The 27,727-nt window shown below is 45.7% G+C and overlaps 1 protein-coding gene across 2 annotated transcripts in view; it reads left to right on the plus strand.

Annotated features, from left to right (window-relative positions):
* The window catches only part of rnf220a (ring finger protein 220a), a 45,492-nt gene extending 18,133 nt beyond the window's left edge, over nt 1–27,359 (plus strand). For both annotated transcript variants that reach the window (XM_056293044.1, XM_056293045.1), the window contains exons 6-10: nt 766–821; nt 1,284–1,401; nt 15,930–16,038; nt 20,960–21,034; nt 24,216–27,359. In XM_056293044.1, the coding sequence (XP_056149019.1) occupies nt 766–821; nt 1,284–1,401; nt 15,930–16,038; nt 20,960–21,034; nt 24,216–24,287 (430 nt within the window). In that variant the 3' untranslated portion in view covers nt 24,288–27,359. The remainder of the gene's footprint in view (nt 1–765; nt 822–1,283; nt 1,402–15,929; nt 16,039–20,959; nt 21,035–24,215) is intronic.
* Nucleotides 27,360–27,727: the final 368 nt, after the last annotated feature.

Genomic DNA, 27,727 nt, shown 5'->3' on the forward strand with positions numbered 1-27,727 from the left:
TGTGGTAGTCTGCAGCCCTCCCCGGATCGGCAGAGGGGGTTTAGCAGCGACCGGGACAGCTGAGGGTGTGATTGGCCAAGTACAACTGAGGAGAAAAAAGGGGGGAGAATCTGAAAGAGCATGACAAAAGCCCAATCATAAGTTCCCAGAGACCAAACGATGTGTTTAGACTGTCTGACCGGCAGCCAAAAAAACTCCCTGAAGTATTTATTTTACAGTGATGTGAATCAGAGAAGGGTGAGAAATCCCACCAGTTGTGACACTTTTACCAGCAAATGATTGGTGTGTTTACTTAATACATGACTAAAACGATTGATTATCAAAGTTATCATTGGTTGATTGTTATTATCTTCCACTTCAGTTTCAAAGGGGCATTTTAGTGGAGGTGAAACTCCCCAACTCTGTGTTCATAGAGCTCTCCTGTTCTTTTTCCTTCCTCCCCTAATTTTCACTTTTTCTTTAATTTCCTCACTATTCATACAGTTTTGTGAGTGAATGTAATGAGAAGGTCACATTAGAGAGTCCATAGGGGAAGTGTTGAACAAGTAAACGCTGCAATACAAATATCTTTCTCCCCAAGTTCAAATGTCTCAGCTACCGACAAACAGTAGAAAAGATAAAGAGAAGGACGTTAGGTAAATGACAACATGGAGTCTCTTATCATTTGCTTCTAGATCTTTCTTTTTTTTTGTATTCAGGGACAGTTCTGTTGTTTAATGCCATCACTTCACCACCTCATAGCCATTGTGTGTCTGTTGTTCCTAGTGGTGGGATGCCCTCTAACAGAATAACGCCAGAGTTCTCCAAATGGACCAACGACGGTACGTCAGAACAATACACGTTTAAACAGAACATTATATCATCATTTAGTAAACACAAGACAACACATTATGAACACAAAATCCTTCAGTCACATTTATATATCAGACCAAAGGCCTCAATGTTGCAACTTAGCGGCAAAACTTGTGACATTATTTATACATCTCAAAAACCTGCCATTTTGACGGGGGTGTGTAGACTTTTTATATCAACTGTATATTTTTTGAAGGAAATGATTTCAAAATTTGCAAGCGTCATTTGAAAAAAATTGTGACATTAACTTTTCGAAAATGATTGATTGCTGTGGAAATGGTAACATATTAATTACAGAAGATAACGGTAACTTGACATTTTTGTAACTCTTTGACAGAGGGGATATGAGTGATTTTGGCAGACAAGGTTTCCAGATGGTTCCTGCCGTTAGAAAAGAGATCAGCCAGTAATATCAGTTTCCGTGTCTTTAGAGATGCCTTCAACAAGCAATGGAGAGAGCAGCAAGACGGACCCAAACACTCCTTCATCATCCTCCTCCTCTTCTTCCTCCTCCACCCTGCGCACTTGTAAAAACAGTGAAATAGAAAAGTAGGTGACACTCACGCATATATGTACATGTACACATACACACACGTGCACACAGGTTACAATCCAGTCGTAAAAAGAGTGCGGTAGAAAATTGCTTCTTCAGTTTTTTTCACTTTTCCCACTGCAATATAGGGAAGCACACCTGCAACCACAGACACACACACACACACGCACACACACCCATAGCAGTTCTATGACTTTCTGATGAGATTTTTTTCTTGTGAGAGAGTTGCATTCCAGAAGGGGCATAAATGATGCATTGTCCGTGGAGTCTTTCCTCTGGCCGTGTGTTTGTGTGGGGCAGGACAGGGAGGGTCTCTCCAGGTATTGATCTTCTCTGCAGTTCTGTCTGAGCACAGAGCTGGTTAGGAATCCTTAATGGACATTTTCTCTCCCTCTCCCTTTGTCTCTCTCGCTCTCTCTCTCTCTCCTCTCTCTCATTCACTCACTCACTCATCAGTCCCCCAAAAAGCCATGCGCCTCGGACAATAAAAATGGCTTTATTAAACATCAGGTCGCTAACTAATAAGCCATTTTTAGTTAATTATGTTATAAGTAGCCTCCGGGTAGCGTAGAGGTCTATTCCGTTGTCTACCAACACGGTTCGAATCCCCGTGTTGCCTCTGGCTTGGTCAGGCATCCCTACAGATTCTATTGGCCGTGTCTGCGGGAGGGAACCCGGATGTGGGTATGTGTCCTGGTCGCTGCAGTAGCGCCTCCTCTGGTCAGTTGGGGCACCTGTTCGGGGGGGGCGGGACTGGGGGGGATTGTGGGATCCTCCTACATGCTACGTCCCCCTGGTGAAACTCCTTACTGTCTGGTGAAAAGAAGTGGCTGGCGACTCCACATGTATCGGAGGAGGCATGTGGTAGTCTGCAGCCTTCCCCGGATCAGCAGAGGGGGTGAAGCAGTGACCGGGACGGCTTGAAAGAGTGGGGGAATTTGCCGAGTACAATTGGGGGAGAAAAAAAAAGATTTTATAAGTACCCATAACCTGGACTTCAAAGATCAATGCAACCTTACACCTAAAGTATATAAGTAAACAGAAACTGTGTGCCCAAATTTGTGACTGCTCAGCCGGGACTGCACACCACTTGTAGAAACATGTTGTTGCTCTCTGGTTGTCGAGTGAAAATAAGCTGTCGATTTGATCAGCTTTAAATACTCTAGCGAAAGCCCATGTTAGAGAATGAGGGTCTGCGGCTTTCTCTGCACCCATGAATACCAGTAGGGCAGCATGAGCATAGGTGTCATAATGCAGGATTTCCATGTGCTCCAGAGGGACCAGGTGAATTTCATGGGCTAGCTTGAAATCTGTTTAGCTCCCAACTTGTGTCCCCCCATCTGTCTTACCTTCCACTTGTAGATTAAGCATCAGTGCCAGCACAAAAGAGGAAAAAAAAGAAATCAATGTGTCCTACAAAATCATTGAAATTGCATGTCAATTCAAGGGTTTGAATCCCATTATGTGAGAGTGAAGCTGGATTGAGCAATGTGAAGGACTCCTGTGCCTTGTTGTTGCAGACACACACATACCCATACACACATGCAGACATTCTGCTCTATCCATTGTGCGAGATGCCTGCGCTCCCTAATTCCCTCATTTCCATCTCCTCATCCATATTCTGCCACAAGAAAACAATCTCACACACACACACACACACACACACACACACACACACACACACACACACACACACACACACACACACCTTGTCCCCTGCATGGGTAATAGAGGTCAGCTCATTGCGAGGAAAGAGAGGTGAAGAGTGAGCTAGAGAGAGGGTGTGTGTGTTGGGGGGGGGGGTTGTTGATTGCTTGCTTCTGCATGTCTGGCATATTCTTCTGTCCTTTTGCCCTATTTCTCTCTCTCGCGCGCACATAGACACACACACACACAGCTTGTCTAGTTGAGTAAGAGTGAGGATATTGCTGTGTGACTGGTGCCTTCCGTCCAAATCCTTTTTCCCTAAATCCCTTTTCCCTAAATGGTTTCCTTGTCTCGGGTAAGGTGGCTTTTAGGGCGCTTGTGCAAATCTTCACACCACTATTTTCTCAGCTCTCCCCTCCCTCTATTAGGTAGGCAAAAGCATTGATATAAAAATTATTGGAGAGGTCAAAGCACTGGTTTTCGTATGGTTTTGTTTTGTCTGGTGAAGGCAACATTAGTTTAGCAGCCAACTTGCATGGAAAAAAACTCTATTCTGGAGCATGTTGGCTCCCATTTGGAGTTTTTAAGGCCATCCTGCCATTCTAGGAAACATCAGGTGAGAAAACCAGTTTAAACAAAAGAGCTGATAAAATGAGCCGAAGCTCACTATTAGAATTGGTGTGCATTTGTCGAAATAAAAAAAAATCTACAGAAATAACATTTTACATGTGAATATTGTGTGAATGTTTAGATTACACTGGTGTTAGTATGCATGTTTCATAATTCGTAGAGACATCATTTCTCTTGCTCTCGCTGCAGCAGCCTATGCTTTGCAAAGGCTAACCTCTCTCTGCCTCTGTCTCTGTCTCTGTCTCTCTCTCTCTCTGTCGCTCTCACTCTCTTGCCCCTATCTCCTTTGGGATGACTGCCCTCGGTAAATGCTTCATTTAAATGAATCAATCAGCTGTGTGTGTGTGTGTGTGTGTGTGTGTGTGTGTGTGTGTGTGTGTGTGTGTGTGTGTGTGTGTGCGTACACCTCATATTAAATATCACCAGAGAGGATAACTGGTGAATAAGCAGAGCATCTGGAAGTTCATCGATTAGAAACACCACTGTATGGGGAGCACGTAGGGCTGTGTGTGCACGCATGTGTTTGCTGAGCGAGGGGATGCATTTGATAAGTCGCCCCTGTGGTGTGATCTGTGCTCAAATGCCCTTGTGTGTGTGTGTGTGTGTGTGTGTATGTATGTGTGTGTGAGAGAGAGAGGGAGGGAGAGGGAGAGAGATGAAGGCAGATGGATCAGTGTGGATAAGTAGGAGGAAGGGACCTGACAGGTGAGATTGATTCATCATTATGTACACATGCTACACACATGCGGCTGGCTGTTGTTTGAATCACCTGCAGGTGGTTTATGTCACAAACAAACAGGTGCCCTCCTCAACCTGCTCCAACAGCTTAGGACACACACACACACACACACACACACACACACACACACACACGTTCCATGGACTGAAAATCATTTTCCAAAATCATTTATCCTTTGTCTCATCTTTCCAAGCAAGCGCTTTTAGTCACCGGTGGTTCTGTGGGAAGCCGCTTCCCCCTAACTCAATCAGAGGACAGGAGAGGGCCAGAAGATGTCTTCCTGGATGGCTTTTTACTTTATGGCCGAGGCTGCACAGTCAGCAGCTGTGCTTGGTCTGTGTTTGAGTTTAGGGTTAAGACATAATGTCTGAAGTGAGGTTAAGCTCAGGGTCAGGCAGAGGGTCTTGGTGAGTTCGGTGAAAGGTTAGTGTTTCGGTGAAGGTGATTAATAATCACGTTCCTAGATTAGTGCATCTACTTGGCTTTGCTGTAAGGCCAGGAACCATCAACCTCATGGGATGGTACAGTCAAATCATCCATTCACTGAAGGAAACCCAACCAATTATTATTATCCCCCCCCTTTTCCTCCCCAGTTGTATTTGGCCAATTACCCCAATCCGAGTCGTCCCGGTTGCTGCTCTACCCCCTCTGCCGATCTGGGGAGGGTTGCAGACTACCAAATGCTTCCTCCGATACATGTGGAGTCACCAGCTGCTTCTTCTCACCTGACAGTGAGGAGTTCGCCAGGGGGACGTAGCGCGTGGGAGGATCACACTATTCCCCTCCATTTATACCCCCCCCCCTGAACAGGCGCCCCGACCGACCAGAGGAGGCGCTAGTACAGCGACCAGGACACATACCCACATCCGGCTTCCCACCCGCGGATACAGCCAATTGTGTCTGTAGGGACGTCCGACCAAGCTGGAGGTAACACAGGGATTCGAACCGGCGATCCCTGTGTTGGTAGGCAACGGAATAGACCGCTACGCTACCCAGACGGCCCCCTCCCCCCGAGCAGTTATTTTAAGTAGACCCATGCAACAGTTCTGTGTTACTTATCCGCTGTTTGTGAAAAAGCATTTGATCATATATACTGCACTGTTATTTTGTAACAGTCTAAAAAAAAACCAACTCATGAAAATCATTTTTATTATTTTCCTTACATAAAATATTCCCTTTCTCAAATGTTGGAAAATGTCAGATTATGACTCCTTAGGGCCATTGAGATGTGATGTTGAAGCTATGGGCTTACTTGCCATCCATAGCAGAACAGGATTTATCTGGAGTGTCCGTATGAAGCGAAGCAACAAGATGCTGAGTGATGGCGCTGGAAAGCGTGGTGGGCGGGCGGGCTGTAACAATTCCCAGACTCGCTCCTCACCACGCCCTATAAATGCATGTGTTTGTGGGGCTTCTCTGCTCCTCCATCCTCAAATGAAAATGAGATTTGTCTCCTTTCGTTATGTTGATACATTGTGTGTGTGTGTGTGTGCGCGCGCGTGCATGTGTGCGTCTATGCACGGGGCAACGTTAGTGAAATCTCTCTCGCTATGATCCCAGATGGGTAATGATCTGGTCGCCTCCCGGGGCATCTTCGTTCCTCCGCTCATTCGCTTGCAAGATAAATGAGCTCACACACACACACACACGCACACACAGCTCTTTCCCCTCTAAGATAAATGGCCCCTCCAATGCTGCCAATGCGATTGCTACCAAATTTGCTGCTCCAGCCGGAACAATGCGGGGAGATTTCCATGTGGCTTCTGCAAATAATTGAATCTGTCCTCAATTTAGAAGTGATGAAGCTAGATTTTTACCCTCCCTCTCCCCCATTTACTTTCTCTTTCCCTTTCTCTCTCTCTCAGTCCTTCTCTGCCTCTTTTTCTGTCGCTAACATCCCCTTTCTCTCTTCTCTCCCTGGTTTTCTCTTGCTGGTCTCTCTCACTCTGTCCCCCATCCTCTCTGGTTTATTTCTACCTTTTCTTCTCTTCTCTGTCTCTCTCACACACTCACTCTCTTACGCACGTGTGCGCGCACACGCTCACTCTGACACACACTCACTCACTCACTCTAACACGCACACACATACTCTGACACACACACATACTCTCTCACTAACAGACACACTCACTCACTCACTAACACACACACTCACTCACTGACAGACACACACACACTCACTCTGACACAGTCACTCACTCTCACACATGCACACGCACGCATGCACGCACGCACGCACACACACACACACACACACACACACACACATTCACGGACAGACAAACACGCATATTCACTGACATTCACTCACTCACTGACGCAGACACACACACACTTGAGGGTCGACGGTGACTAAAATGTTTTGCCATTGTGTATTAGTGGAGTTAAGGTCTTGGTTAACAGGATTCTGGACAGAAGAAGAACAAGATGGTGAGGATCTAAACACATTCAGCAGAGCTTTTTTTTTTTACATATTGTTGCACATATTTACGGTACCTGGCCAGCTGTAAACTCTTTGCTGATGTGATGCATAAATGTTGATGGTGGACTTTTCTCTTCTGTTTTCTTTTTTTTTGCAGTATTCATTTTGGTTAACTTTAGTGTGTGTGTGTGTGTGTGTGTGTGTGTGTGTGTGTGTGTGTGTGTGTGTGTGTGTGTCTGCGCCAAACAAGGCCGATGTAAGTAGACAGCAGATTAAGACATGGGGCTGATTGAGATAGATGGTGGAGGTCTTCAGCCACACACACATACATGGACCCACTCTAATGAAATGAGAAATGGCCCCACACACATTGGGAGCAGAGCGCCAAATGGAGGGCTGGTAGAGCCATCTATCTGTCTCTCTCTCCCTCTCCCCCCTCCCTCGCTCTCTCTCATTTGTTCTGCCTCCCATCACTTCTTTTCATGCCATTCCGTCCGATTTACCACTTTTGTTACAGGTTTGGTCTTTCTGCTGTTAAGTCTTTGTTTTCCCTCTGTCCTTGTCCCTCACCACAAGGCTGAGTTAAGGCGGAGAGATCCTTCTTTCCTACTTTCTGTTTAAAACAGACACACACAGACACACACACATAACACACACTTATATACAAAGATGCACATGCTGGTCAATATTTACAAAATCAAATATCACAGTTTTTGACTCTGATATCGATAATGCGACAACATTTTGGGGATGATTATCGGTGCTTTCCTAAGATATTTTCACACAAGAAAATGTTGAGAAGGGGCGTCCGGTTAGCATGGCGGTCTGTTCCGTTGCCTACCAACACGGGGATCAGTGGTTTGAATACCCGTGTTACCTCTGGCTTAGTCGGGCGTCCCTACAGACACAATTGGCCGTGTCTGCGGGTGGGAAGCCGGATGTGGGTATGTGCCCTGGTCGCTGCACTAGTGCCTTCTCTGGTCGGTCAGGGTGCCTGTTCGGGGGAGAGGGAGGTAATTGGCCGGATACAATTGGGGAGAAAAGGGAGGGGGGGTCCAAAGGAAAAAAGAAAATGTTGAGGAATGATCATTAGTAACGTGAATGTTATGACCAAGCAGGTAGAGACATTCATTGTTAATTTCACTCAGCTAAAACAATTTCACAAGTCGAGTATCTTTACTGTAATGCAGCATTGAAGACCAGGATCTGACAACATATAGGCTCAACCAGAATATTACAATATCCAAAATTCCACATGATATTTTATTTCAAATCATGGGCATAGGCGGAATGGTAGTGCAATGGTTAGCGTGGTCGTCTCACAGCAAGAAGGTCCTGGGTTCGAAACCCTGGGGTTGTCCAACCTTGGGGGTCATCCCGGGTCAGCCTCTGTGTGGAGTTTGCATGTTCTCCCCATGTCTGTATGGTTTTCCTCCGGGTGCTCCAGCTTCCTCCCACAGTCCAAAGACATGTAGGTCAGGTGAATCAGCGATACTAAATTGTCCCTGTGTGGGGTGGTGGTGGGGGGCGCCTGTGATGGCCTGGCGGCCTGTCCAGGGTGTCCCCCCACCTGCCGCCCAATGACTGTTGGAATAGGCTCCAGCATCCTGCGACGGATGGATGGATATGGACATGTTGCCCAGCTCTAACATGCCGTGTGGTGCAGTAACTAAGTGGGAGCCGATTCAGCAGTGTGTGATGTGAATGCCTGGTCGTATTTCAGTGTAGGCACATTTAGGTTTCATTATTGCATTCCTGTAGATCAAGGCCACAGCTTGGTACCACACCTGGCTACACCAGAACCTGGTCACAACGTCAACTAAACCCAACCCCACACACACACACACACACACAGAATGAACAAACTCACACTGATGCACACATGCTGATGGGAACGTGTGGCTGCAGACAGACGCTGTCTTATTCACAATCTTAATTCAGGGCTTTTGGTTTATGCCCCAACAAGCCTTTACTACACTTTTCCATAGCAGTGGCATGCGGGTGTAATTATAGATACCTTGATTCATACAGCCTTTGCGAAATCAGAGCCAAGTTTTAGGCTCAGCCTGTCAGTTCTACATCTATATTTTAAAGCAGCATCGCTGAAATGTTTGCAGGCTTTAAACCAAAGCAGAAATTTAGGCTTGTCTTGGGACCCACACTCGTGAAAAAGTATTGCTGCTCTTGAGAGGGTACAACTCAACAGCTCCCGCTCCCGAAACCAGGTCCCAAACTATTATTCTTCTATGAGAGCTGGAGCATAAAAATGTTGTATGATAGTTTGGCCAAAAACTGAATGCAAGGCTAGGTTTTTGTACCCAACATATTTTATTATTGTGCCTAAACCTGCCACTCTTAAAATATCTTGAAATTATATGTTATTATCAAGTTTGGACTGTGGTTCTGTGGTATCCGTATGACAAGAGTGCGACTTGATTTTGCTGAGTCTAGGTTTCAGGCTGAGACTAGATCGACTTTAGTTTAAAAAGTTTAAGAAACACTGGATCCGCCTGAACTCTAAATTGAACAGTCCATACAGAGAGGTGCAGATGGACTGTATACCCTCTCTGTTGGAGGACTTCACACAGTACCGATGTTAATATGAAAATAGTTTCCCATCTTACTCACTCTCAACCCCTCTCCCACTTTCATATTGTTTTCCCTTAAAGAGTTTTTCTTTCCATTCCTGGCCATGTGACATCATCCTGTCTTCTTCTCTGCTTTCCTTGAATCTCTGCACACTTTGCATGACTTCTTTCTTCTTTTCCACCCCTTTAGCCCCAATTTGGAAGGGCACACACTTACCCAGATAGATCTAAATGTCCGTTTATAGTACTTGGAAATGAAGTAACTATTAGGATGGGATCTTCTTGAAAGACTTTGACACTAAACAAACATTCACCATAGGACTTATTGGCCCAGTGGTTAGCAATGTTGCCTCACGAGAAGGTCCTGGGTTCGAACGCCAGGCCGTCCCAGGTCCTTTCTGTGTGGAGTTTGCATGTTCTCCCCGTGTCTGCGTGGGTTTCCTCTGGGTGCTCCGGTTTCCTCCCACTATCAAAAACTCATGCGTGTTAGGATTAATACTCCTGCCTGTGCCCCTGAGCAAGGCAATGGAAAGAAGAACTGGAGTTGGTCCCCAGGCGCTGCAGCTGCCCACTGCTCCTATAAATAGAATGGGTTAAATGCAGAAGACAAATTTCATTTTAACTTGTACAATGACAAAAATAAAGTGGCTTTCTTTCTTAAAAAAAGAGTTGCAGCAGGGGCATCCAGGTGGCGTGGCAGTCTATTCCATTGCCTACCAACACAGGGATCACCAGTTCGAATGCCCGTGTTACCTCCAGCTTGGTCGGGCGTCTCTACAGAAACAATTAGCCATGTCTGTGGGTGTGAAGCCAGATGTGGGTATGTGTCCTGGTCGCTGTACTAGCACCTCCTCTGGTCGGTCGGGGTGCCTGTTCAGGGTGGAGGGGGAACTGGGAGGAATAGCATGATCCTCCCATGTGCTACATCCCTCTGGCAAAACCCCTCACTGTCAGGTGAAAAGAAGCCGCTAGCGACTCCATGTGTATCGGAGGAGGCATGTGGGTAGTCTGCAACCCTCCCATCGGCAGAGGGGGTGGAGCAGCGACCGGGATGGCTTGGAAGAGTGGGATAATTGGCTGAATACAACTGGGGAGAAAAACGGGAAAAGGAAAAAAAACAAAACAACAACAACAAAAAAACAAGTTGCAGTGATAGAGGGAATGGGCTGTGGTCCAGGATGAGAGAGTATGGAAGAGAGTGATACCGGCCTTTTTGTTTGTGTTTTTTTTTTTCTCACTTAAGACAAGAAAGGTGGCAGTTTGTGTCTGAGTGAGCAACAGATAGATTTATTGACACTGTTAAGCAGATAGAAGGAGACAGCCTTGTTCAGGGGACAGGCCTCCTCCAGCCAGTCCGGTCTCCAGTCAACTGCTGTTTTATAAGCTAGCAGGCTAATCAAGGCTAAATGGCTTTTTACAAGCTCAGCTCTAATAAGGGGAGAGGGTAAAGCAGTTTATGGCCATGGTGACGAGTCAGACCAGGAGTCACTCTAGTTCTTTATAGACAACTTGGCGGTGGGGTTACAAAGATGAACCTGGAGTGATCACATATTCCAGAAAATTTCAATCAACAGAGATGGAGCTTACTAGTGGTTTTGGGGGGGCAGCAGGGTGGCCCCAGCTGTTAAAGGGACTATTAGGCAAATGAGGTTGACTGTTGGGAACTAGTTCTGACTTGGAGCCGTTTCCAAATTTCCATGAAGCAGGTCATACTGCAGTTATTGCCATGAGGTGATTTCATGCAAGAGGAAAAGTACCTCCAATATAGTGAAGCATGATTTACTGAGGCATGGTTTTTACCTTAGAGATCACCCCATTTCGCCGTCTCCCTCGGTCATCGTACCACCCCACATTTGGCTAGTGTTAGTTCAGTTGGTGCCTCTCACACGTAAAGCAACACGCAATTTAATACAGCAAGATAGGGAATGATATTTACAATTGTGTGGTTTTTTGTTTTTTTGTTTTTTTTGGGGGGGGGGATTCCATTTTATAGAGGAATGTGACCCCACCTTCATTTCATCCCCAGAGACGACCTGGTTGTGAACTTCATTCTCCATTGCAGTGAAGGGGTAGATGAGCACACAGAGTAAATGAATGTCATGACTGTTGAGTCTCATTCATTTACATAGACAAAACATGCAATAGATTTCCTGGTATTTACAGCATATTTATTTATAGCCTGATAATTATGATGAAATCAACTATCAAGTATTTCATGATGGTAAACATAAAATTCTAAAGAATGGGGCGTCTGGGTAGTTTAGTGGTCTATTCTGTTGCCTACCAACATGGGGATCGCCAGTTCGAGTCCCTGTGTTACCTCTGGCTTGGTCGGGCGTCCCAACAGAAACAATTAGCTGTGTCTGCGGGAGTAAAGCCGAATGTGGGTATGTGTCCTGGTAGTTGCACTAGCGCCTTCTCTGGTCGGTCAGGGTGCCTGTTGCGGAGGGAGGGGGAACTGGGGGGAATAGCGTGATCCTCCCTTACGCTACGTCCCCCTGGTGAAACTCCTCACTGTCAGGTGAAAAGAAGCAGCTGGTGACTCCACATGTATTGGAGGAGGCATGTGGTAGTCTGCAGCCCTCCCCGGATTGGCAGAAGGGGTGGAGCAGAGACCGGGATGGCTCGGAAGAGTGGGGTAATTGGCCAGATACAATTGGGGAGAAAAGGGGGGGGGATTCTAAAGAATGATGATATTTGAGTCTAGTAAGTTGGATGTCGTTTTGCAGGGAGATGACCATGGCCTAAACCCCAAAATGCTGTGATCAGATAAAAATCGCAATATGCATGGAATCAGCATTAAATTATCATTGTAATCTCAAATCAAGAGGTGCCTGCTGATTTTCCTGCTCTACAATTTATAGGTAAGAATGAATCAAGTGTCACAATTAAATTATTTGGGAAATTTCCTTTGGTACATGTTAGATGGCTGCCACCGAGTATGAACTAGAGGGAAGTTAAGAATGCAACTTCATAGAAAGGGAGCTTAGTGGTATCAACATTGCCTCCTTGTCTAAGAAATTTAAGTCTCTTAGAAGGTAAACTACAGAAATGTACACGCTTCTTGTAGATAGAGCGCCCCAACTTAACATCACATTATTTGGTTGAAGTACTTTTTTTATTTTATTTTTAAAAAAAACTTTTTTTTTAAGAGATACTCTTATCGATCCCCGTAGGGAAATTACACTGCATTTAACCCATCCTTATTAGGGCCCTTTCACACTTATGTTGTTTAGTCCGGACTTTCAGACTTTCCAGAAAAGTCCGAACCAGATTGCCAGGTGTGAAACCTCTTGGACCAGGGTACAGGGATCAAAGACTCGGTCTTTGGTCCAAGCTCAGGAGGTAGTCTCGGTTCAGACCAAGGTTCATGAATGTCTAATGTGAAATCAAAGGTTCGGACTTTCGGATCAATCATAGGAAGTGATAAAACAAACACAAACAGTAACACCTAGCAACAGCGAGCGCGCCTGGCAACAACGAGCGCACCTGGCAACAACGAGTGCACCTGGCGGCAACAACTAGCCAAAAGTTCAAGTCAAGGTCCGCTGGTATGAAAGCAAAAGTCCTGAACCTAATGACTATAAAATAACAGATGTGAAAGCACCAGAACCAGACTCCGGTTCAGACCTTGGTTTGGACTTTCAAGTGTGAAAGGGACCGTGTAGCTAGGAGCAGTGGGCAGCCACCATGCAGCACCTGGGGACCAACTCCAGTTCGTCTTGCCATGCCTCAGTCAGGGCTACAGACAGCAGTACTAACCCTAACATGCATGTCTTTTTCATGGTGGGGGAAACCGGAGCACCCGGAGAAAACACACCACAGACACGGGGAGAACATGCAAACTCCACACAGAGGAAGGTTGGTCCACCCCGGGGTTCAAACCCAGGGCCTTCTTGCTGTGAGGCGACATCGCTAACCACTGCCCCACTGTGCCGCCCAAAATGATTGATCGTTGTAATTGATCATCATGTGATCATCATCAAGTTTAGTTTGAACCTAAGAAAAAAAAATGAGAGAAAAAAATAATGCACTAATTTTGGTCAAGTGTCGACTTCCAGTATTCAAAACAATAGAACGAAGATCTGCCAGCCAAAAAAAAGGAGGTTCCCACTTCCAAAAACTCACCTGTATTTTTCAATCCCTGCTGTTTAGAGTTGCCTTTGATAAAGCCGTACCTCAGACTGCTTGTACACACACACACACACACACACACACACACACACACACACACACACACACACACAGCCACTTATCGTTCCCCTCCAGCCCACTCGCTCTCTCTCCCTCTCGTCCTTCCTCATCTAGATCAATACCGTAGATCAGGCTAGAAAATTACCACACACCATAAACACATTCTGTCTCTTTCTTGCATGCGTCCTTGCCATACACACACATACACATACACACACATATACTTTTGCGTTTCGCCAGAGAATGAGAGGATGGCTATCATAAACATCAGCTACCTCGTCTCAGCCTGCTGACCTCTACAGAATCATCATCCTCATCATCGTCATCGTCGGCGGTGTTGTGGCCAGTGTGTTGGCCATATTGATTTAGTTATAGCTGATTCATATGCTGTCGGACAGTGTTAAACGCACATTTCTGCCAACGCGCTGCGCATTAATCAGAAACTGCTTGGAGGACAAGGGAGTGAAAGATATGAGGAGGCAGGGGGAGGTGGAGAAAAAAAGTAGAAACACAGGAGGCAATGGGGATGGAAAAGAGGAATGGGCAGAATGGCATAAAGGGGAAGGAGGAATACAGCCACGGGATGGACTAGAGATGGGGAAGGGGCTTCAGAAGTGAAGATTTAACCAAAGAAATTAGGAAAAAGGAAGGGTTAGAAGGAAAATAAAGGGGACTGATGAGGAGGGGAGGATAGAGGGGTAAGGGGGAGAGGGCGTTAGGGGTTACAGATACTGAAAAGAGGGATGGGAGTGATGAGGGGGTGGTGAAGCTGTAAATCTGTGGTTAGATGGGACCTCTGAGGATACAGACGTGTGTTAAATAGAGGAATGTCATACTGTATATTAGACCGAGAGAAAGAATTAGAGATGGGGTCTAAAGACCGCCATGCTATATATTGAACGAGAGAGCGAGAGAAGGAGATGACGAAGAGGTGTTCAATAGAAACGTGTCATACTATACATGAAGCCGGAGAGAACCAAATCACGGTGAAGGGAAATGTCCCGGTGTAGATTAGAGGGTCTGTATCAGGTGGCAGTAAATGAAATACCCATTGGAAAATCGAGCACACATACACACACGTGCGCGATCAAAGCCGGGGTAAATCAAAGTACCATTGGGAAGTTGAGTCCGCGTGTGCGCACACACACACACACACACACACACACACACACACACACAGATGTGACAGAATAATAGGAATGAATTCTGAGATTATTCCAACACTAAAGCGACACCATTCACAGGGAATGTGGGGATTAAAACTAGACAGCATGGGCGTCCAGGTAGCGTAGCGGTCTATTCCGTTGCCCACCAACATGGGGATTACCGGTTCAAATCCCCGTGTTACCTCCAGCTTGGTCAGGCATCCCTTCAGACACAATTGAACGTGTCTGCGGATGGGAAGCTGGATGGGGGTATGTGTCCTGGTCACTGCACTGGCGCCTCCTCTGGTCAGTCAGGGCGCCTTGGGGGGGGGGCTGGGGGGAATAGCGTGATCCTCCCATGTGCTACGTGCCCCTGGTGGAACTCCTCACTGTCAGGTGAAAAGAAGCAGCTGGCGACTCCACATGTATCTGAGGAGGCATGTGGTAGTCTGCAGCCCTCCCCGGATCAGCAGAGGGGGTGGAGCAGAGACCGGGACGGCTCGGAAGAGTGGGGTAATTGGCCAGATACAATTTGGGAGAAAAGGGGGGGAATCCAAAAAAAAAAAAGGTAGACATAGCAGTCAGAAAACAGACATGACACAAATTCCTTTGTCCATACGTTGAACATGTGTGAGAAAGGGGCTAGATAAAAACATAGGAGCAGGGGTGGAGGTCCCAGAAGTCTTTTTGAACTCACAAAACGGCTCAAAGGGTAGAACTAAGTAAGAAAACGAATACAGTGTTTGCAGTTGCAATTCTACATTATTCGTGTTTGGAGATTGCGTCCTTCATTTTGGTTCAATGACAGCTTTACTCTTTGCTTTGCGCTTGGCCTTTTCTTTTACTGGATGAACGCCTGAGGGCTGCCATCTGAATTACTAGGATCTCTTTTGCTGCATTGGCAGAAATGAAAGGAAACATTTGAAGCCGTATATAGTTCTAAATGTAAACCATGTTTCATTATTGTATAACGATGCAACTCAGAAGTTTTCTCACCTCAGGGTTATTTTTTTATTATTATTTCATTTAGACCTTTTCTGCGTTTTTACCATTAATGGACTTTTGACAGTAAAAAAGGATGCTGGGGAATTAGGAGGCGTATATCTTTAGAGTTAATTTTCTCCCCCCCCCCCCCCCCCTCTCTCTCTCTCTGTCACAGGGTGACGGAGGAGTCCACAGCCACCACCCTGGAGGCTCTGAAGGCCCGTATCAGAGAGCTGGAGAAGCAGATATTGAGAGGCGACCGATATAAGTGTCTCATCTGCATGGTGAGAATCCAGTGCAGTTGTCTGTCTGTTCACCTGTCTCACTCCGCGCAGCGGGCCATGACATTCCAGCCAAGCAGTTTGTTTGACTTTTGCACAATGGTTCATGGTAAAAAGGTTAAACAGCTCTACACCAACACCACAGTATAGATTCATTAACAGTCCAATGTTGCCTTTTTCAAGTGGGCAAAATACAAACTTAAAAAACTGGAGGTTTGGATAGGTATGACAACAATTTTATGTATCCGTTCATTTATTGCTGTTTTAATGAAGAAAATGAAAACAGAAACATCACTATAGAAACTTAAGATCGTAGATATTGGTGGTGGATTTTCCATGAACTCATTGGAATGTGTGCAGTTAAGTCTGCAGATTGAATGACTGTACTTAAGTACACTGACTGAAACATTCCTTTAACCAAGGGACTGAATATCACATCACTTAATTGGCACACATTTGCAGTGCAGTGGGTAATCAGGCTTGACTGCTCCCTTATCCCTCTCTTGAAGGTAACATCCACCTTAAAACAGCACACGCTGACCATACACTGTATAAAATATAGACGTAGTGTCTGTGGTGTCACCCATGGATTTCTGAAGAGTATTTACGCTTGCTGCCATCTCGTCAGATTTTGGAGCTAAAACGTCTAAACGTTGGCTGCAAGGTAGAGCTGAGGGTGGGGCCTGCTTCAGATGCATGAGCAACCTGTCAGTCACCCCAGAAATCAGAGTAAGATTGGGTTAAGGCAACCACACCCCCAAACGTACTAATCATCAAGCCTTTCAGTCCTCTTAATGGATCAATAATTGAAAAAAAAAATCTACCAAAACACAGAAGAAGTGAAATTAGTTGTAGACAATTTGATTGACTTTGAACTTCAAGAGAGAAGTTGGTTTTTCTTGTTGACTTCCCTTTTGGAATCAAAATGTAGTGGCCTGTGTCTCAAGCCCCTTCCGCGTTGGCTTCAGAAATCAGCCATAGTGACTGCCACTTGGTACTGACCAATCACAGAACATTGAATATTCCAATCAGGTTGGTGGTCATTTTGTTTTCCAGATTTAGACTTGAAATTTATTCAGCTCATAAACACAGGGTAAGAGCTGTTTTCTGTGTTAAGGTGGATTTTCCTTTCTTTTTTTTTTCTGCACAAGGGCCCAGTAACCCACTCAGAGTCTGTGGATGTTTAGAATTAGCAGCTGCATCCGTGTGTGAGTGGTTGTAACGGTGCCGTGGTTATGCTGTTGTGTCATGGCGGCTCTGGCTCTTGCATGGCTTCCCAGCTGTGTTTACCTGTCTGGGGCTTTGTTGCAAATGCAGGTTGATTGCACTAATACCATTTTGCTTCACCAGTGAAGTGAAACCAAATCCAGCATACAAAAAACCCAAATATGTGCAGCAAATGGAGTGAGAAGGTTCTGGCAATAACACAAAGCATCACAGTAGTTACTGGAAAGATAATGGGGGGCTTTTAAGGGGTTGGAAGTTTATTCTTTTCTCATGGCTATTGATCACTGTGTGACACAGTGAGCGAAAAGGTGAGAGTTACACTGAATATTAAAGAAATTCCACAGTCAGGGCACCCAATATTACCCTTTAAAATGAAGAGATGTCTCTATGGCTTACAGCTCAAATTGGCAATTAACTGAATTCACCGATCCATATAGAAGCCATATATTGATTATGGACAACGTCATGTTTCAGCGACAGCCATTAATATTTCATGTCATTCATATGCTTCAGATTTTGACTTTACCCTTCTTTCAAACTGTCCTATGTGCATGTTTGTGTCTTTTCATCTGTATGTGTAAGTTTCATACTCTGGCCCAAACACACACATGCACGCACACACACTACCACCCTAGTCCGTCTTACAATTGGAAGGCAGTGCAGCATTGGCAGCCTGTGTGTTTGTGTGTGTGTGTGTGTGTGTGTGTGTGTGTGTGTGTGTGTGTGTGTGTGTGTGTGTGTCTATGTGAGAGATAGAAACGGGTAATTACCAATGCCTATGCTTCCTAAAGGTCGCTGGGAGCCCGAGGTGACATGGAGGGCAAGGCACACCGATCGATCACTCACTGCCCCATGGACAGTCTGCTCAGCTCTGCTCATCTGTCACTGTCCCTCATCCCACAACACACACCCACCCACATACACACACTCGTGCATAGACATTCACAAATGCACACATAACACCTTTACATCCAGACAGAATCTCTCTCTCGCTCTCTCGCATGCACACACGTACACGAATCCTCTGGACTCCATCTGTCTTGTGTTTGGCATGCTCTTGTCACTGCCCACCCACCTTGTTACCGTGTCACTGATCTAAAGTATGTGGGGTGGGTCTAACTAGCTGGCCAGTTGAACAAACATGGGTAGCATTTTATAGCAGTAGAAATTGATGCTGCAGAGGGAGCATAATTTTTCCTGAGATCTGAATCTGTAGCTCTTGGATACAGAGGATGCTATAGCACCCTGTAACAACAGGCGTCCGTGTAATGCCTAAATGAACAGACTCATCAAGGGCGTGCCATGTTTGCTGTGTGTGTATTAGCTTTAATGTGATCAGTAAGGTTTTTTTTTTTTTTTTGAGAAAACAGTTCTGTACCTGCTCTAGCCGAGTTGGCCTAACTGGTCATGTCTGTTATTTGGCACTGAGATGAACAGTATTGCGATTCAGCCTCATCAGTGCATTACTGCCTCCACCTTCTGGTCATTTTAAGGAACTGAGTTTCCCGCGTTTATTCTTACGGCGGGAAAACCAGTAAAATCACACATTAATTTCTAACTACCAAAACAAATTGTGTAGTATTTACATCATTGTGACAACTCTGCAATGTGAAGAACCTTGTGAAGGGTTCATGCAAGTATTTGTGTTTTGTTTTGTAGTCTTAATGCATGTCAGTGGGGAACTGAACCACCAAGCCTTTTGTTTCACCTCCTAAAATTATAGATACTGAAAAAATAAGCAAAATAAATTTCTGTAATTTGTGCTCAGAGCAGTCATGATTGGTGAACAATAAGACAGGCTCTTAAGCAGTTTATTCCTTGCCTACCAACACGGGATCGTCGATTCGAATCCCTGTGTTACCTCCGGCTTGGTCGGGCGTCCCTACAGACACAATTGGCCGTGTCTGTGGGTGGGAAGCCGGATGTGGGTATGTGTCCTGGTCGTTGCACTAGCGCCTCCTCTGGTCAGTCAGTGCGCCTGTTCAGGGGGGACTGGGGGGAACTTGGGGGAATAGCGTGATCCTCCCTTGCACTACGTCCCCCTGGTGAAACGCCTCACTGTCAGGTGAAAAAGGAGCGGCTGGCGACGCCACATGTATCAAATGAGGCATGTGGTAGTCTGCAGCCCTCCTCAGATCAGCAGAGGGGATGGAGCAGAGACCAGGATGGCTCAGAGAGTGGGGTAATTGGCCAAGTTCAATTGGGGAGAAAAGGGGGGGGAACCCCCCCCCCCAAAAAAAAGTTAAAAGGTATTGGTCAGTCAAGGGAAGGTTCAAACGACGCTCCAGCCATCCATTATCCAAGCTGCTTATCCCAATCGGGGTTGCAGGATGGTGGAGCCTATCCCAGCAGTCATTGGGCAGCTGGCGGGGAGACACCCTGGACATGCCACCAGACCATCACAGGGCCGACACATTCACACCTGGGGACAATTGATGTTGATTCCCTTTGGTGCAAAAACACGTCACTGCAGTCTGAAGACTTCAGTCAATTAATTAAAATAATTACATCTGAATTCATGTCACATAAAATAGATAAATGTGATTGTATATTTACCCATTTCAAAGACAACTTTTAGTCTACACCCCAGTTGCCCACAAACGACCCAGATAGCCGAAAATTATATTTTTCACTGGAATGGGCCTTTTCAAACGACTTTCCTCTGTCAGATACAGCACATGACGGAAACTGTCACTGTCCATTCGCGTTCCTCCACCCGGATTTTGCGGCTCTGTGTTTGCAAGCTTTGCGTATGCTCCCACATCTGCAACATGTTTGTCCACTCATGCGTGTTCATAAAGTATTTGTATGCATGTGTGTGTGTGTGTTTGTGTGTGTGTGTGTGTGTGTGTGTGTGTGTGTGTGTGTATCCAAGCTCCGAAGTGAAAGCCCACCTCTGTGATTAGCTGCCACCTTTCGCCCCCTTTTCCCCACCTCTTCCTCCTCCCCACCCCCCACCCTCCCCTCCTTCCGCAGAGGAAGCCTGCTTTCCAGTCAGGCGCTGAGAGCAAGAGCCTAGGGGTATGGCCAGGGCCCCGGCCGCCAGCAAATGAGGTTGGAGAGAGGCAACCTAAGTCCCTCCCCCTCGGCCTGTACTGTCTGTATAGGGGCGTTGTGATTGGTGGCTACAGCAGCGGCATAAAGAGGCTTCTCCCTCAACCCCTACGGAGGGTAAGGCATTCCCGCCCTCCTCCCCTCCATCCCCCTCCATCCCTCGTTCCATCCTTATTGGAACATCCAGGTCTTGTCAGCTCACTGGCCTTTACAGGTAAAAAAAAAAAAACAGAACTCACCAGATTCTGGTGGCGTGGTGATTAGTCATGTCAGGACCATCCTCACTTCCTTCTGCCTGCTCCCTCCTCTCTGCTAGCCCTGCCCAGTGTCTGCTCGCTGTCACCTCGTGTGTTTGTCCATGTGTTCATATGCAGGTTGCTGGTTTGGTTGGCCCACCCTCACCATGCTGCCTTGCTCAGTGATACTTTGGCTGCTGGCTGTTTTGTTCTGTGGATGGTGCTTTGTTGACATTTGGTTGGTTGGTTGGTGGTCGGTTGGTTGGTTGGTTATTCAGGGAATGTACCACATTCATGTATTGTATCAGTGTGTTGGTGTGACCGAACTTGATTTGTGTGAATTTTGGTCTAACTTTTTTTTTGTCTTCCTCTCTTGCCCCCCCCCCTCCACCACTTCCTTTCTCCAGGATGCTTATACAATGCCGCTCACCTCTATCCAATGCTGGCACGTCCATTGTGAAGAATGCTGGCTTAGGACTCTGGTGCGTAATACACACACGTTCACAAAATCCCCAACTGCTGCAAGGCATTTCTCCAGAGCACAGCCGGTTACTTTAGCCCTGTTTAATACTTGGTGATTTTTTTTTCTTTTTCCTCTGCAGTGTTAGCCCTTTGAGTTAAAATTTTCCAGAATAATTCCCCCAAACGGCCTTTTCTCTTTGTCTACACACCGCACATGTGTACAGAGACACACAAATCCAGGCAGACACAGGCGGGTCTTGTTGGTTAAGAGTTAGTCTAATATATTCAGTAGTGTGTAATTAGCCGTTGGGAGCTGGTGCTAATGGAGTAAATGGAGCGTAGTTTTAAAAAAAAAGGTTTCAGCTGCAAGGAGAGGAAGTAGTCCCTCCTCCCTTGTTTTCTTCACTTCACTACGTCGCTGTGGGGGCTGGTGGTTTGGTGTCTTAATGGTGATTATACACACACACACACAAACATGTACAGGGAGACAATATCAAGAATCTCCTCTGGCTCCCGTTTGTAGGACACTTTGAATTAAAAAAAAGGCTTTTTCCACCATACAAGCAGAGCAGAAACACACACACAATTGGGTATACCTGTGTGTATGTATAGGGAGAGAATCAAGTGAATGGATGTGAGTGTGACTGATCAGTGTGTGTTTGGTACAGCCATCACAGGCCCTAATGCACAGGGTAGGTATTACAGCCCATAGCTTGGAGACGGCTATAAAACAGGCGGGGCAGAGCTGATCAAAGTTAAATGCCTGGGAATCTAGTTAACGTCAGCCCAGCCCCTTGCTGCTTTTAAAGGAGAGGCAGCTGGCACACAGTGTGACAGGCACACAACCACCGTGCTGACACACACACACATACACGCTTACACCAAAACAAAGGAGAAAGACAATGCCTTAACTTGGGAGGGCAACGCTCACAAACACAGACAACCTCAGAGCAACGCTCAGACACATGCAAACAAAAAATACACACATTAGAAAACAGTACACATTGTGATTCCCCCCCACACTTTTAAAATAGACTTCTAAGTCAGTTTTGTTATAAAACAATGGGTGTAAAACCCTTTTTTTTACATTGATGAAGGTGCACACGACTCTAACTTTGATGAAGAGGAGCCCTCTACCTCATGAGAGACTGCTCAGAATAACACAGAGCCACATATCCTCTTTACACAAGTGTGTGAGATATGTCAGACCCATTCACCATTACAGCCCTGTGGGGGGGGGGGGTCTCATGTGTACCCTTCAGAGTCCCTGTACCCACACCAAAGATGTTATTTAGTTGCTTACAGGAAAGGAAGCATATAAATCCTTGGGTTCAGACATGCCTGCACATTTGGGTGGGCATATGTTGGTTAACAAAGTCCAAAACGTCGAGTTAAAGGGTGACTTACATTCCAACACACCTGTGTGATATGTCACACTCGCACACACAAACACACAAATATATCCCCCTTCATGTTTACGCTCATACAGATAGTCACTCGCATGACAGTGGCCCAACAAAAGTCTCCACATAACACATTGACCGCTGAGAGGTCACAATGAACAGTCATTAGTCTTGGTGCATGCTCAATAATCCAGATAAGGAACTGATACAACTTTCTGGGATCAGTCATTAGGCATATTAAATCCTTTTCACGTTGCACAAATATCCCTGCAAAGACTGGCAATGTTGCCTTTAGTTTTAAATAAATGGCCCAAAAGAAATTGTCAAAGAAACAAATCAACCAACACGGGGATCGCCGGTTCGAATCCCCGTGTTACCTCCGGCTTAGTCGGGCGTCCCTACAGACACAATTGGCCTTGTGTGCGGGTGGGAAGCTGGATGTAGGTATGTGTCTTGGTCGCTGCACTGGCACCTCTGGTCGGTCAGGGCGCCTGTTCAGGGGGGAGGGGGAACTGGGGGGAATAGTGTGATTCTCCCATGTGCTATGTCCCCCTGGCGAAACTCCTGACTGTCAGGTGAAAAGGAGCGGCTGGCAACTCCACATGTATCGGAGGAGGTATGTGGTAGTCTGTAGCCCTCCCTGGATGCCAATATATTTTTCCTAGGATGAATTCTGGAAGTTCCCGCCCTCAGGCGCTAGGATTGGCCAGATCTGCCTGTCGATCAACTTTCCGGAGTCATCCTAGGAAAAAAAATTTCGCTTACCATACACACAGTTAAGATGGCACAGTTAGCTTGGTTGCAAACGTGGCTAATGGCTGACAGTTAGCTAGCAAACTTGGCTAGGGTTAGGGTTGTTGCGCGTTCGCATCGACCTTGATTGACAGGCAGATCTGGCCAATCCTAGCGCCTGAGGGCGGGAACTTTCCGGATTCAACCTAGGAAAAAAATATTCGTTCCCCAGATCAGCAGAGGAGGTGGAGCAGCAACCGGGACAGCTCGGAAGAGTGGGGTAATTAGACAGGTAAAATTGGGGTGAAAAAAAGAAACAAATCAAGAGAAATTCAAAGTGAGGAGTAAAAAGGAGGCGCATATGAGATGTTTGTTTTAGGTCACATGTCCAGTGTTTGTGCCATTTCATAACCTGGCTTTCCCATTTTTGTAGGGTTATGTACAGAGTTTTATTATCCAAGGCAAACTACCATATGAAGATGAGAGAGAGGTTGAGATCGAGAGAGAAAGGGAGAGAGAGAGACCACCCAGCCTGTACATTGTTGCCCTCTCAGCTCCTGGCGTTCGCCCCGACCCCCTCCTTCCTTTGTATTCCATGTTATCACCTGCTGCTTTACTGCGGATGGCACACTATCAAAGCGCTGGAGAGGGAGATGGGGAGGGAACCTAAGAGACGGGCGGAGGAACAAACGTGTGCACGGTTATCTACAGCTGCGCCGTGTGTTTGGAAGCACGCTCAAAGCCAAAAGAAAAAGGCACTCGCAGGGAGGAATGAGTAGGCATTTGTGTCATTAGTAACTTGTCGCCACAAGCGTAGGTGTTCAAGCAATTCTGCTTATACCAGGCACCACACAACTAGAAAAAAATGTTGGCACACAACCTCCCCAAGCAAGTCCATTTTTCACATTTTCTCTGCACTATTGCGGCGCCATTTTCTTTGCCCACTGAGAGAACGTTTTTGTAGGAAATAAAAGGGTGACAGAACGGGTAGCTGCAGTTTTAGTTTCCCTTCTGAATGAGGGTTTGGAAATGTAACTGTCAAACCACCTGTCTGTCTCTCTCACAGGGAAACAAGAAGTTGTGCCCACAGTGCAACACCATCACCTCACCTGGGGACCTGAGGCGTGTCTACTTGTGAAGAACACGCTCCTTCTTTTCCATCCCTTAGGTCTCTTCACCTCATCCCATCCGACCCTATCTAATTGTTCCCAGTTGATTCTCTCTCTCACTTTCTCTCTCTCTCTCGCTCTTTTTCTCTATCTCTCTCTCTTCCCTGGATTGGAAGCTTAAGACCTCTTAAGAGCATACAGATACAATGCAGCTGTCTTTAAGACACCACTGGCATTTCCAAGGGGTTGAAGCTGGCTTACTGACTGAATGGCTCTTTCCCTGATTGTTTGAGGACGGAGCGTTTGATTTTCTGACTGAATGAACAACTGGCCGGCCAAAAATGTAGTAAGAAAAGCATCTGGACCCCATGATCCCATCAGACGACTGGTATCGTTCCAGCAAGTTGACTGACAGGCTTCCTCATCTTTCTGTCCTCCTCTCCCTCACTGGCATTACCGCCCTCTACATGCAATGTGTGGTATTGCATCTCCAAAAGACTACTGAGCCCTGGAGGTTTTGGCCCTGGCCAAAGTCGGCTGTGGCGATTAATTAAAACTGAGTCCCATCACGCGTTAACCCCCCTCCACTAGCCAGCTACCTACCATGGCCAGCCAAACCTTACTGTGACCCTACAGATGTTTCTCTCACCGCTCACCTCCGCCACGCCTCCCCTCACCTCCTAGAGTCCCTGTTGGAACTTAGTATGGAAAACCCACGACCCATTTTGGTGTTGTTCTTTGACACAATTTTTTTGTTTGGCCATAGAGAAAGAAAGGTCTTCTTCTAGGTTGGGCTTTGCAAGGCAGCCTTGCTTAAACTGAGAGTCCCTGTTGCTTGGAGAATGGATGGTGGAGGAGGGTGACAAAGGGGAGACCTGTCCACTCAAACTGAGCTTTCAACCAAACTGAGGATGACTACAGCAAACATTGAGGAGTTTGATACTGCTCTTCATCTTCTCGTTGACGCCCCCCCCCCCCGACTTCTTTTGTTCTTTTTTTGTGGTGTTCTAGTGAAGTCAACCAAAATCTTTTCCCAAGATGCAGTGCAAGCACATGTAATATAGTCTATGTATGTTTACAATGTTGGGTGTAAATGACATAGAATTCACACACGTACACACAAATACATGCATACAGTTGCACACATACATGCACACACACAAAACAGACAGAGACCTATACACAGACATACGGAAGTATATAATATCAAAGTCCTGTTTTCAGTTCAAGTTTTTGGAGGGGAACTATGTTTAGGGGAAAAAAATGGCTTGAAAAAAACGCCTTCTGTATTTTTAAAAAAAAGATGTTGATGTCTTGAGGTTGAAGTTGTATTTCACTGTACAGGAATAAAAATAAATAATAATAATAAAACTACTCAAAACTAGAGGTTCAAGATTTAGATGGTGTACATTTTTTTTCCATGGAACTTCAGTCTGTCCCTAAAACGCTGTAGATTTGAACACACAATTTATCCAAGAACTATTTTTTTTTCGTTTGTTTGTTTGTTTGTTTCAGTTGCCCTCAATTTTTAAGAGCATCGAGAAATGGAATTGCTCCTGAATTGCAACAGTGTCTGCAGAGAGCTGCTGTGCTTTAAGAGTTCATCGTGAACCATAGGCGGATTACTAGACAATGGGCCCCTGGGCACGGATGTGTGTAAAAGTCCCCCACCCCCACCCCCTGCAGAGCAGGTACACTTGCTTGCAGCCAACAGCACATTAACTAAATTCACCTGTACCTCAACAGGATTTACAGTGCAGATACACATAATTAACGCCAACTAAGATATCAACTAAGATACTGTCTCCTGCAGTTTCCTTCACTTTCTCAGTAGGAATTTTGGGGCTCTGTTATTTGACTAAGCCCTTTGACTATGCGACAAGAAATGCAAAGATAATAACAGCGATTTCACGCAGAGGCTCTGGCTTAGGGGCCCCCGGGCCTAGGCCTGTTCGGTAATCACCCATGTCAGGAGCAATGTTAACTTTAATTTATGTTTCTTTGCTTTGTTTTGGGTTGGGGGTTTTTTTTCTCAGTTTTTCTGAGTTAACAATCTAGGAAGAAAAAAAAGTGTCTCTTTTGTTATCCCCCTACCTGTCTCGAAAGGAAGTGTCTTCTCCGGTGTTTTTCATTTTGCCATGCTGCATTGAAGTCCCAAACAGGCAACCCCCAACAGGCAGGTTCTTTTTAGCTATGACGTGAGGGAAGGTTCGGAGAGGAGGGATGGCCACGGCTGAACTGGCAACCTCCACGCAACCACATGTTCCCCTCCTCTCTGTGGCGACAGCAAGCCGAGCTGCTGCTGGTTGGTGGTGGTGGGTGGTGGTGGTGTGCTTTGTGTTTGTAAAACTATGTATTCTGTGGTGTCTGTATTGTTGTAAGCAATGACAAAAGAAAAAAAAATAATAAACCTTCTCAAGTTTTACGAGTGGTCCTGTTCACAAAACCCAGGTGGAAACTGTTGAGATACGGGGGAGGATCAGATGTTGTAAAGAACATTTTTCACTAAAAATATATGGAGGGGAAAGATGGCCTTAATGCAAAAAGACTCACCTGTTTGGTTTATGTGCATTCTCTAATAGACCCGTTTGAAATGTCATCTCAGTGCACATTGTTTTCCCTTCATGCATATATTTTTTTTCCCAAGATGGTCTCATTTCACCATGAAACAACAAAATGAGTTTGACCAGAAAACAGGCCAAAGGTTAAACCGCTCACCTTTGTCTTTTATTTTTGCAGAGAACTGTACTTGGATGTAATTACACATTAAACGGTCTGAAATCTTAAAAGATCTTTGGGCCGAGCGTTCATCACTGAATCGAAATAGTTATTAGCTTTCCACCCTCTTCGTTCCACTTAGCTAGGTATTATTGAGTTTTATGTACTAATGGGCTTAAAAAAAAGGAAAACACACTTTAGCAAGGCAACGTTAAGTCATGAATGGAGGATCCCCTCAGTCTCTCACACCCTCCCATTGTGATTCCTCCAACCATGACAAGTTCATTTGAACCTGCCCCAAAGATGACAAATTGCACAAGAGGATTGTGTCAAAACTAATTTGTGTCTTGTATATTATTGGAAATGGTACATGTCTTTCCCGTTTGTAAACTACGTTTGACATTAATTAAATGATTGTAAATCTCATGTACCCCCTCGGCTCTCCTTGTCTCCATCCAGCAGAACCTCCACTGAAACCATTGGTAGATGTCTAGTTGAGCTGCTGTCTTAAAAAGGAGGATTTAGTGTGGCTTCATAGTGGTATCCCCTAACGTTGTTCTGATGTGTACTTTTTAACGGAACTGAAGCTGAATGGTTTTTGTGAAACAAGCATATATATCAGTGAAGCAAATTAACTACAGCAGGCCACTTGAAGGAAAAAATGGTCACCTTGGCTTTATTGGAAATGTATTTGCTGCAATGGCCAAGAAAAAAAAAGCAAAGCAACACCTTCATTGGCCAAGCAAATTCA

This window comes from Lampris incognitus, chromosome 14 (assembly GCF_029633865.1).
Source record: "Lampris incognitus isolate fLamInc1 chromosome 14, fLamInc1.hap2, whole genome shotgun sequence".
NCBI lineage: Eukaryota > Metazoa > Chordata > Actinopteri > Lampriformes > Lampridae > Lampris > Lampris incognitus.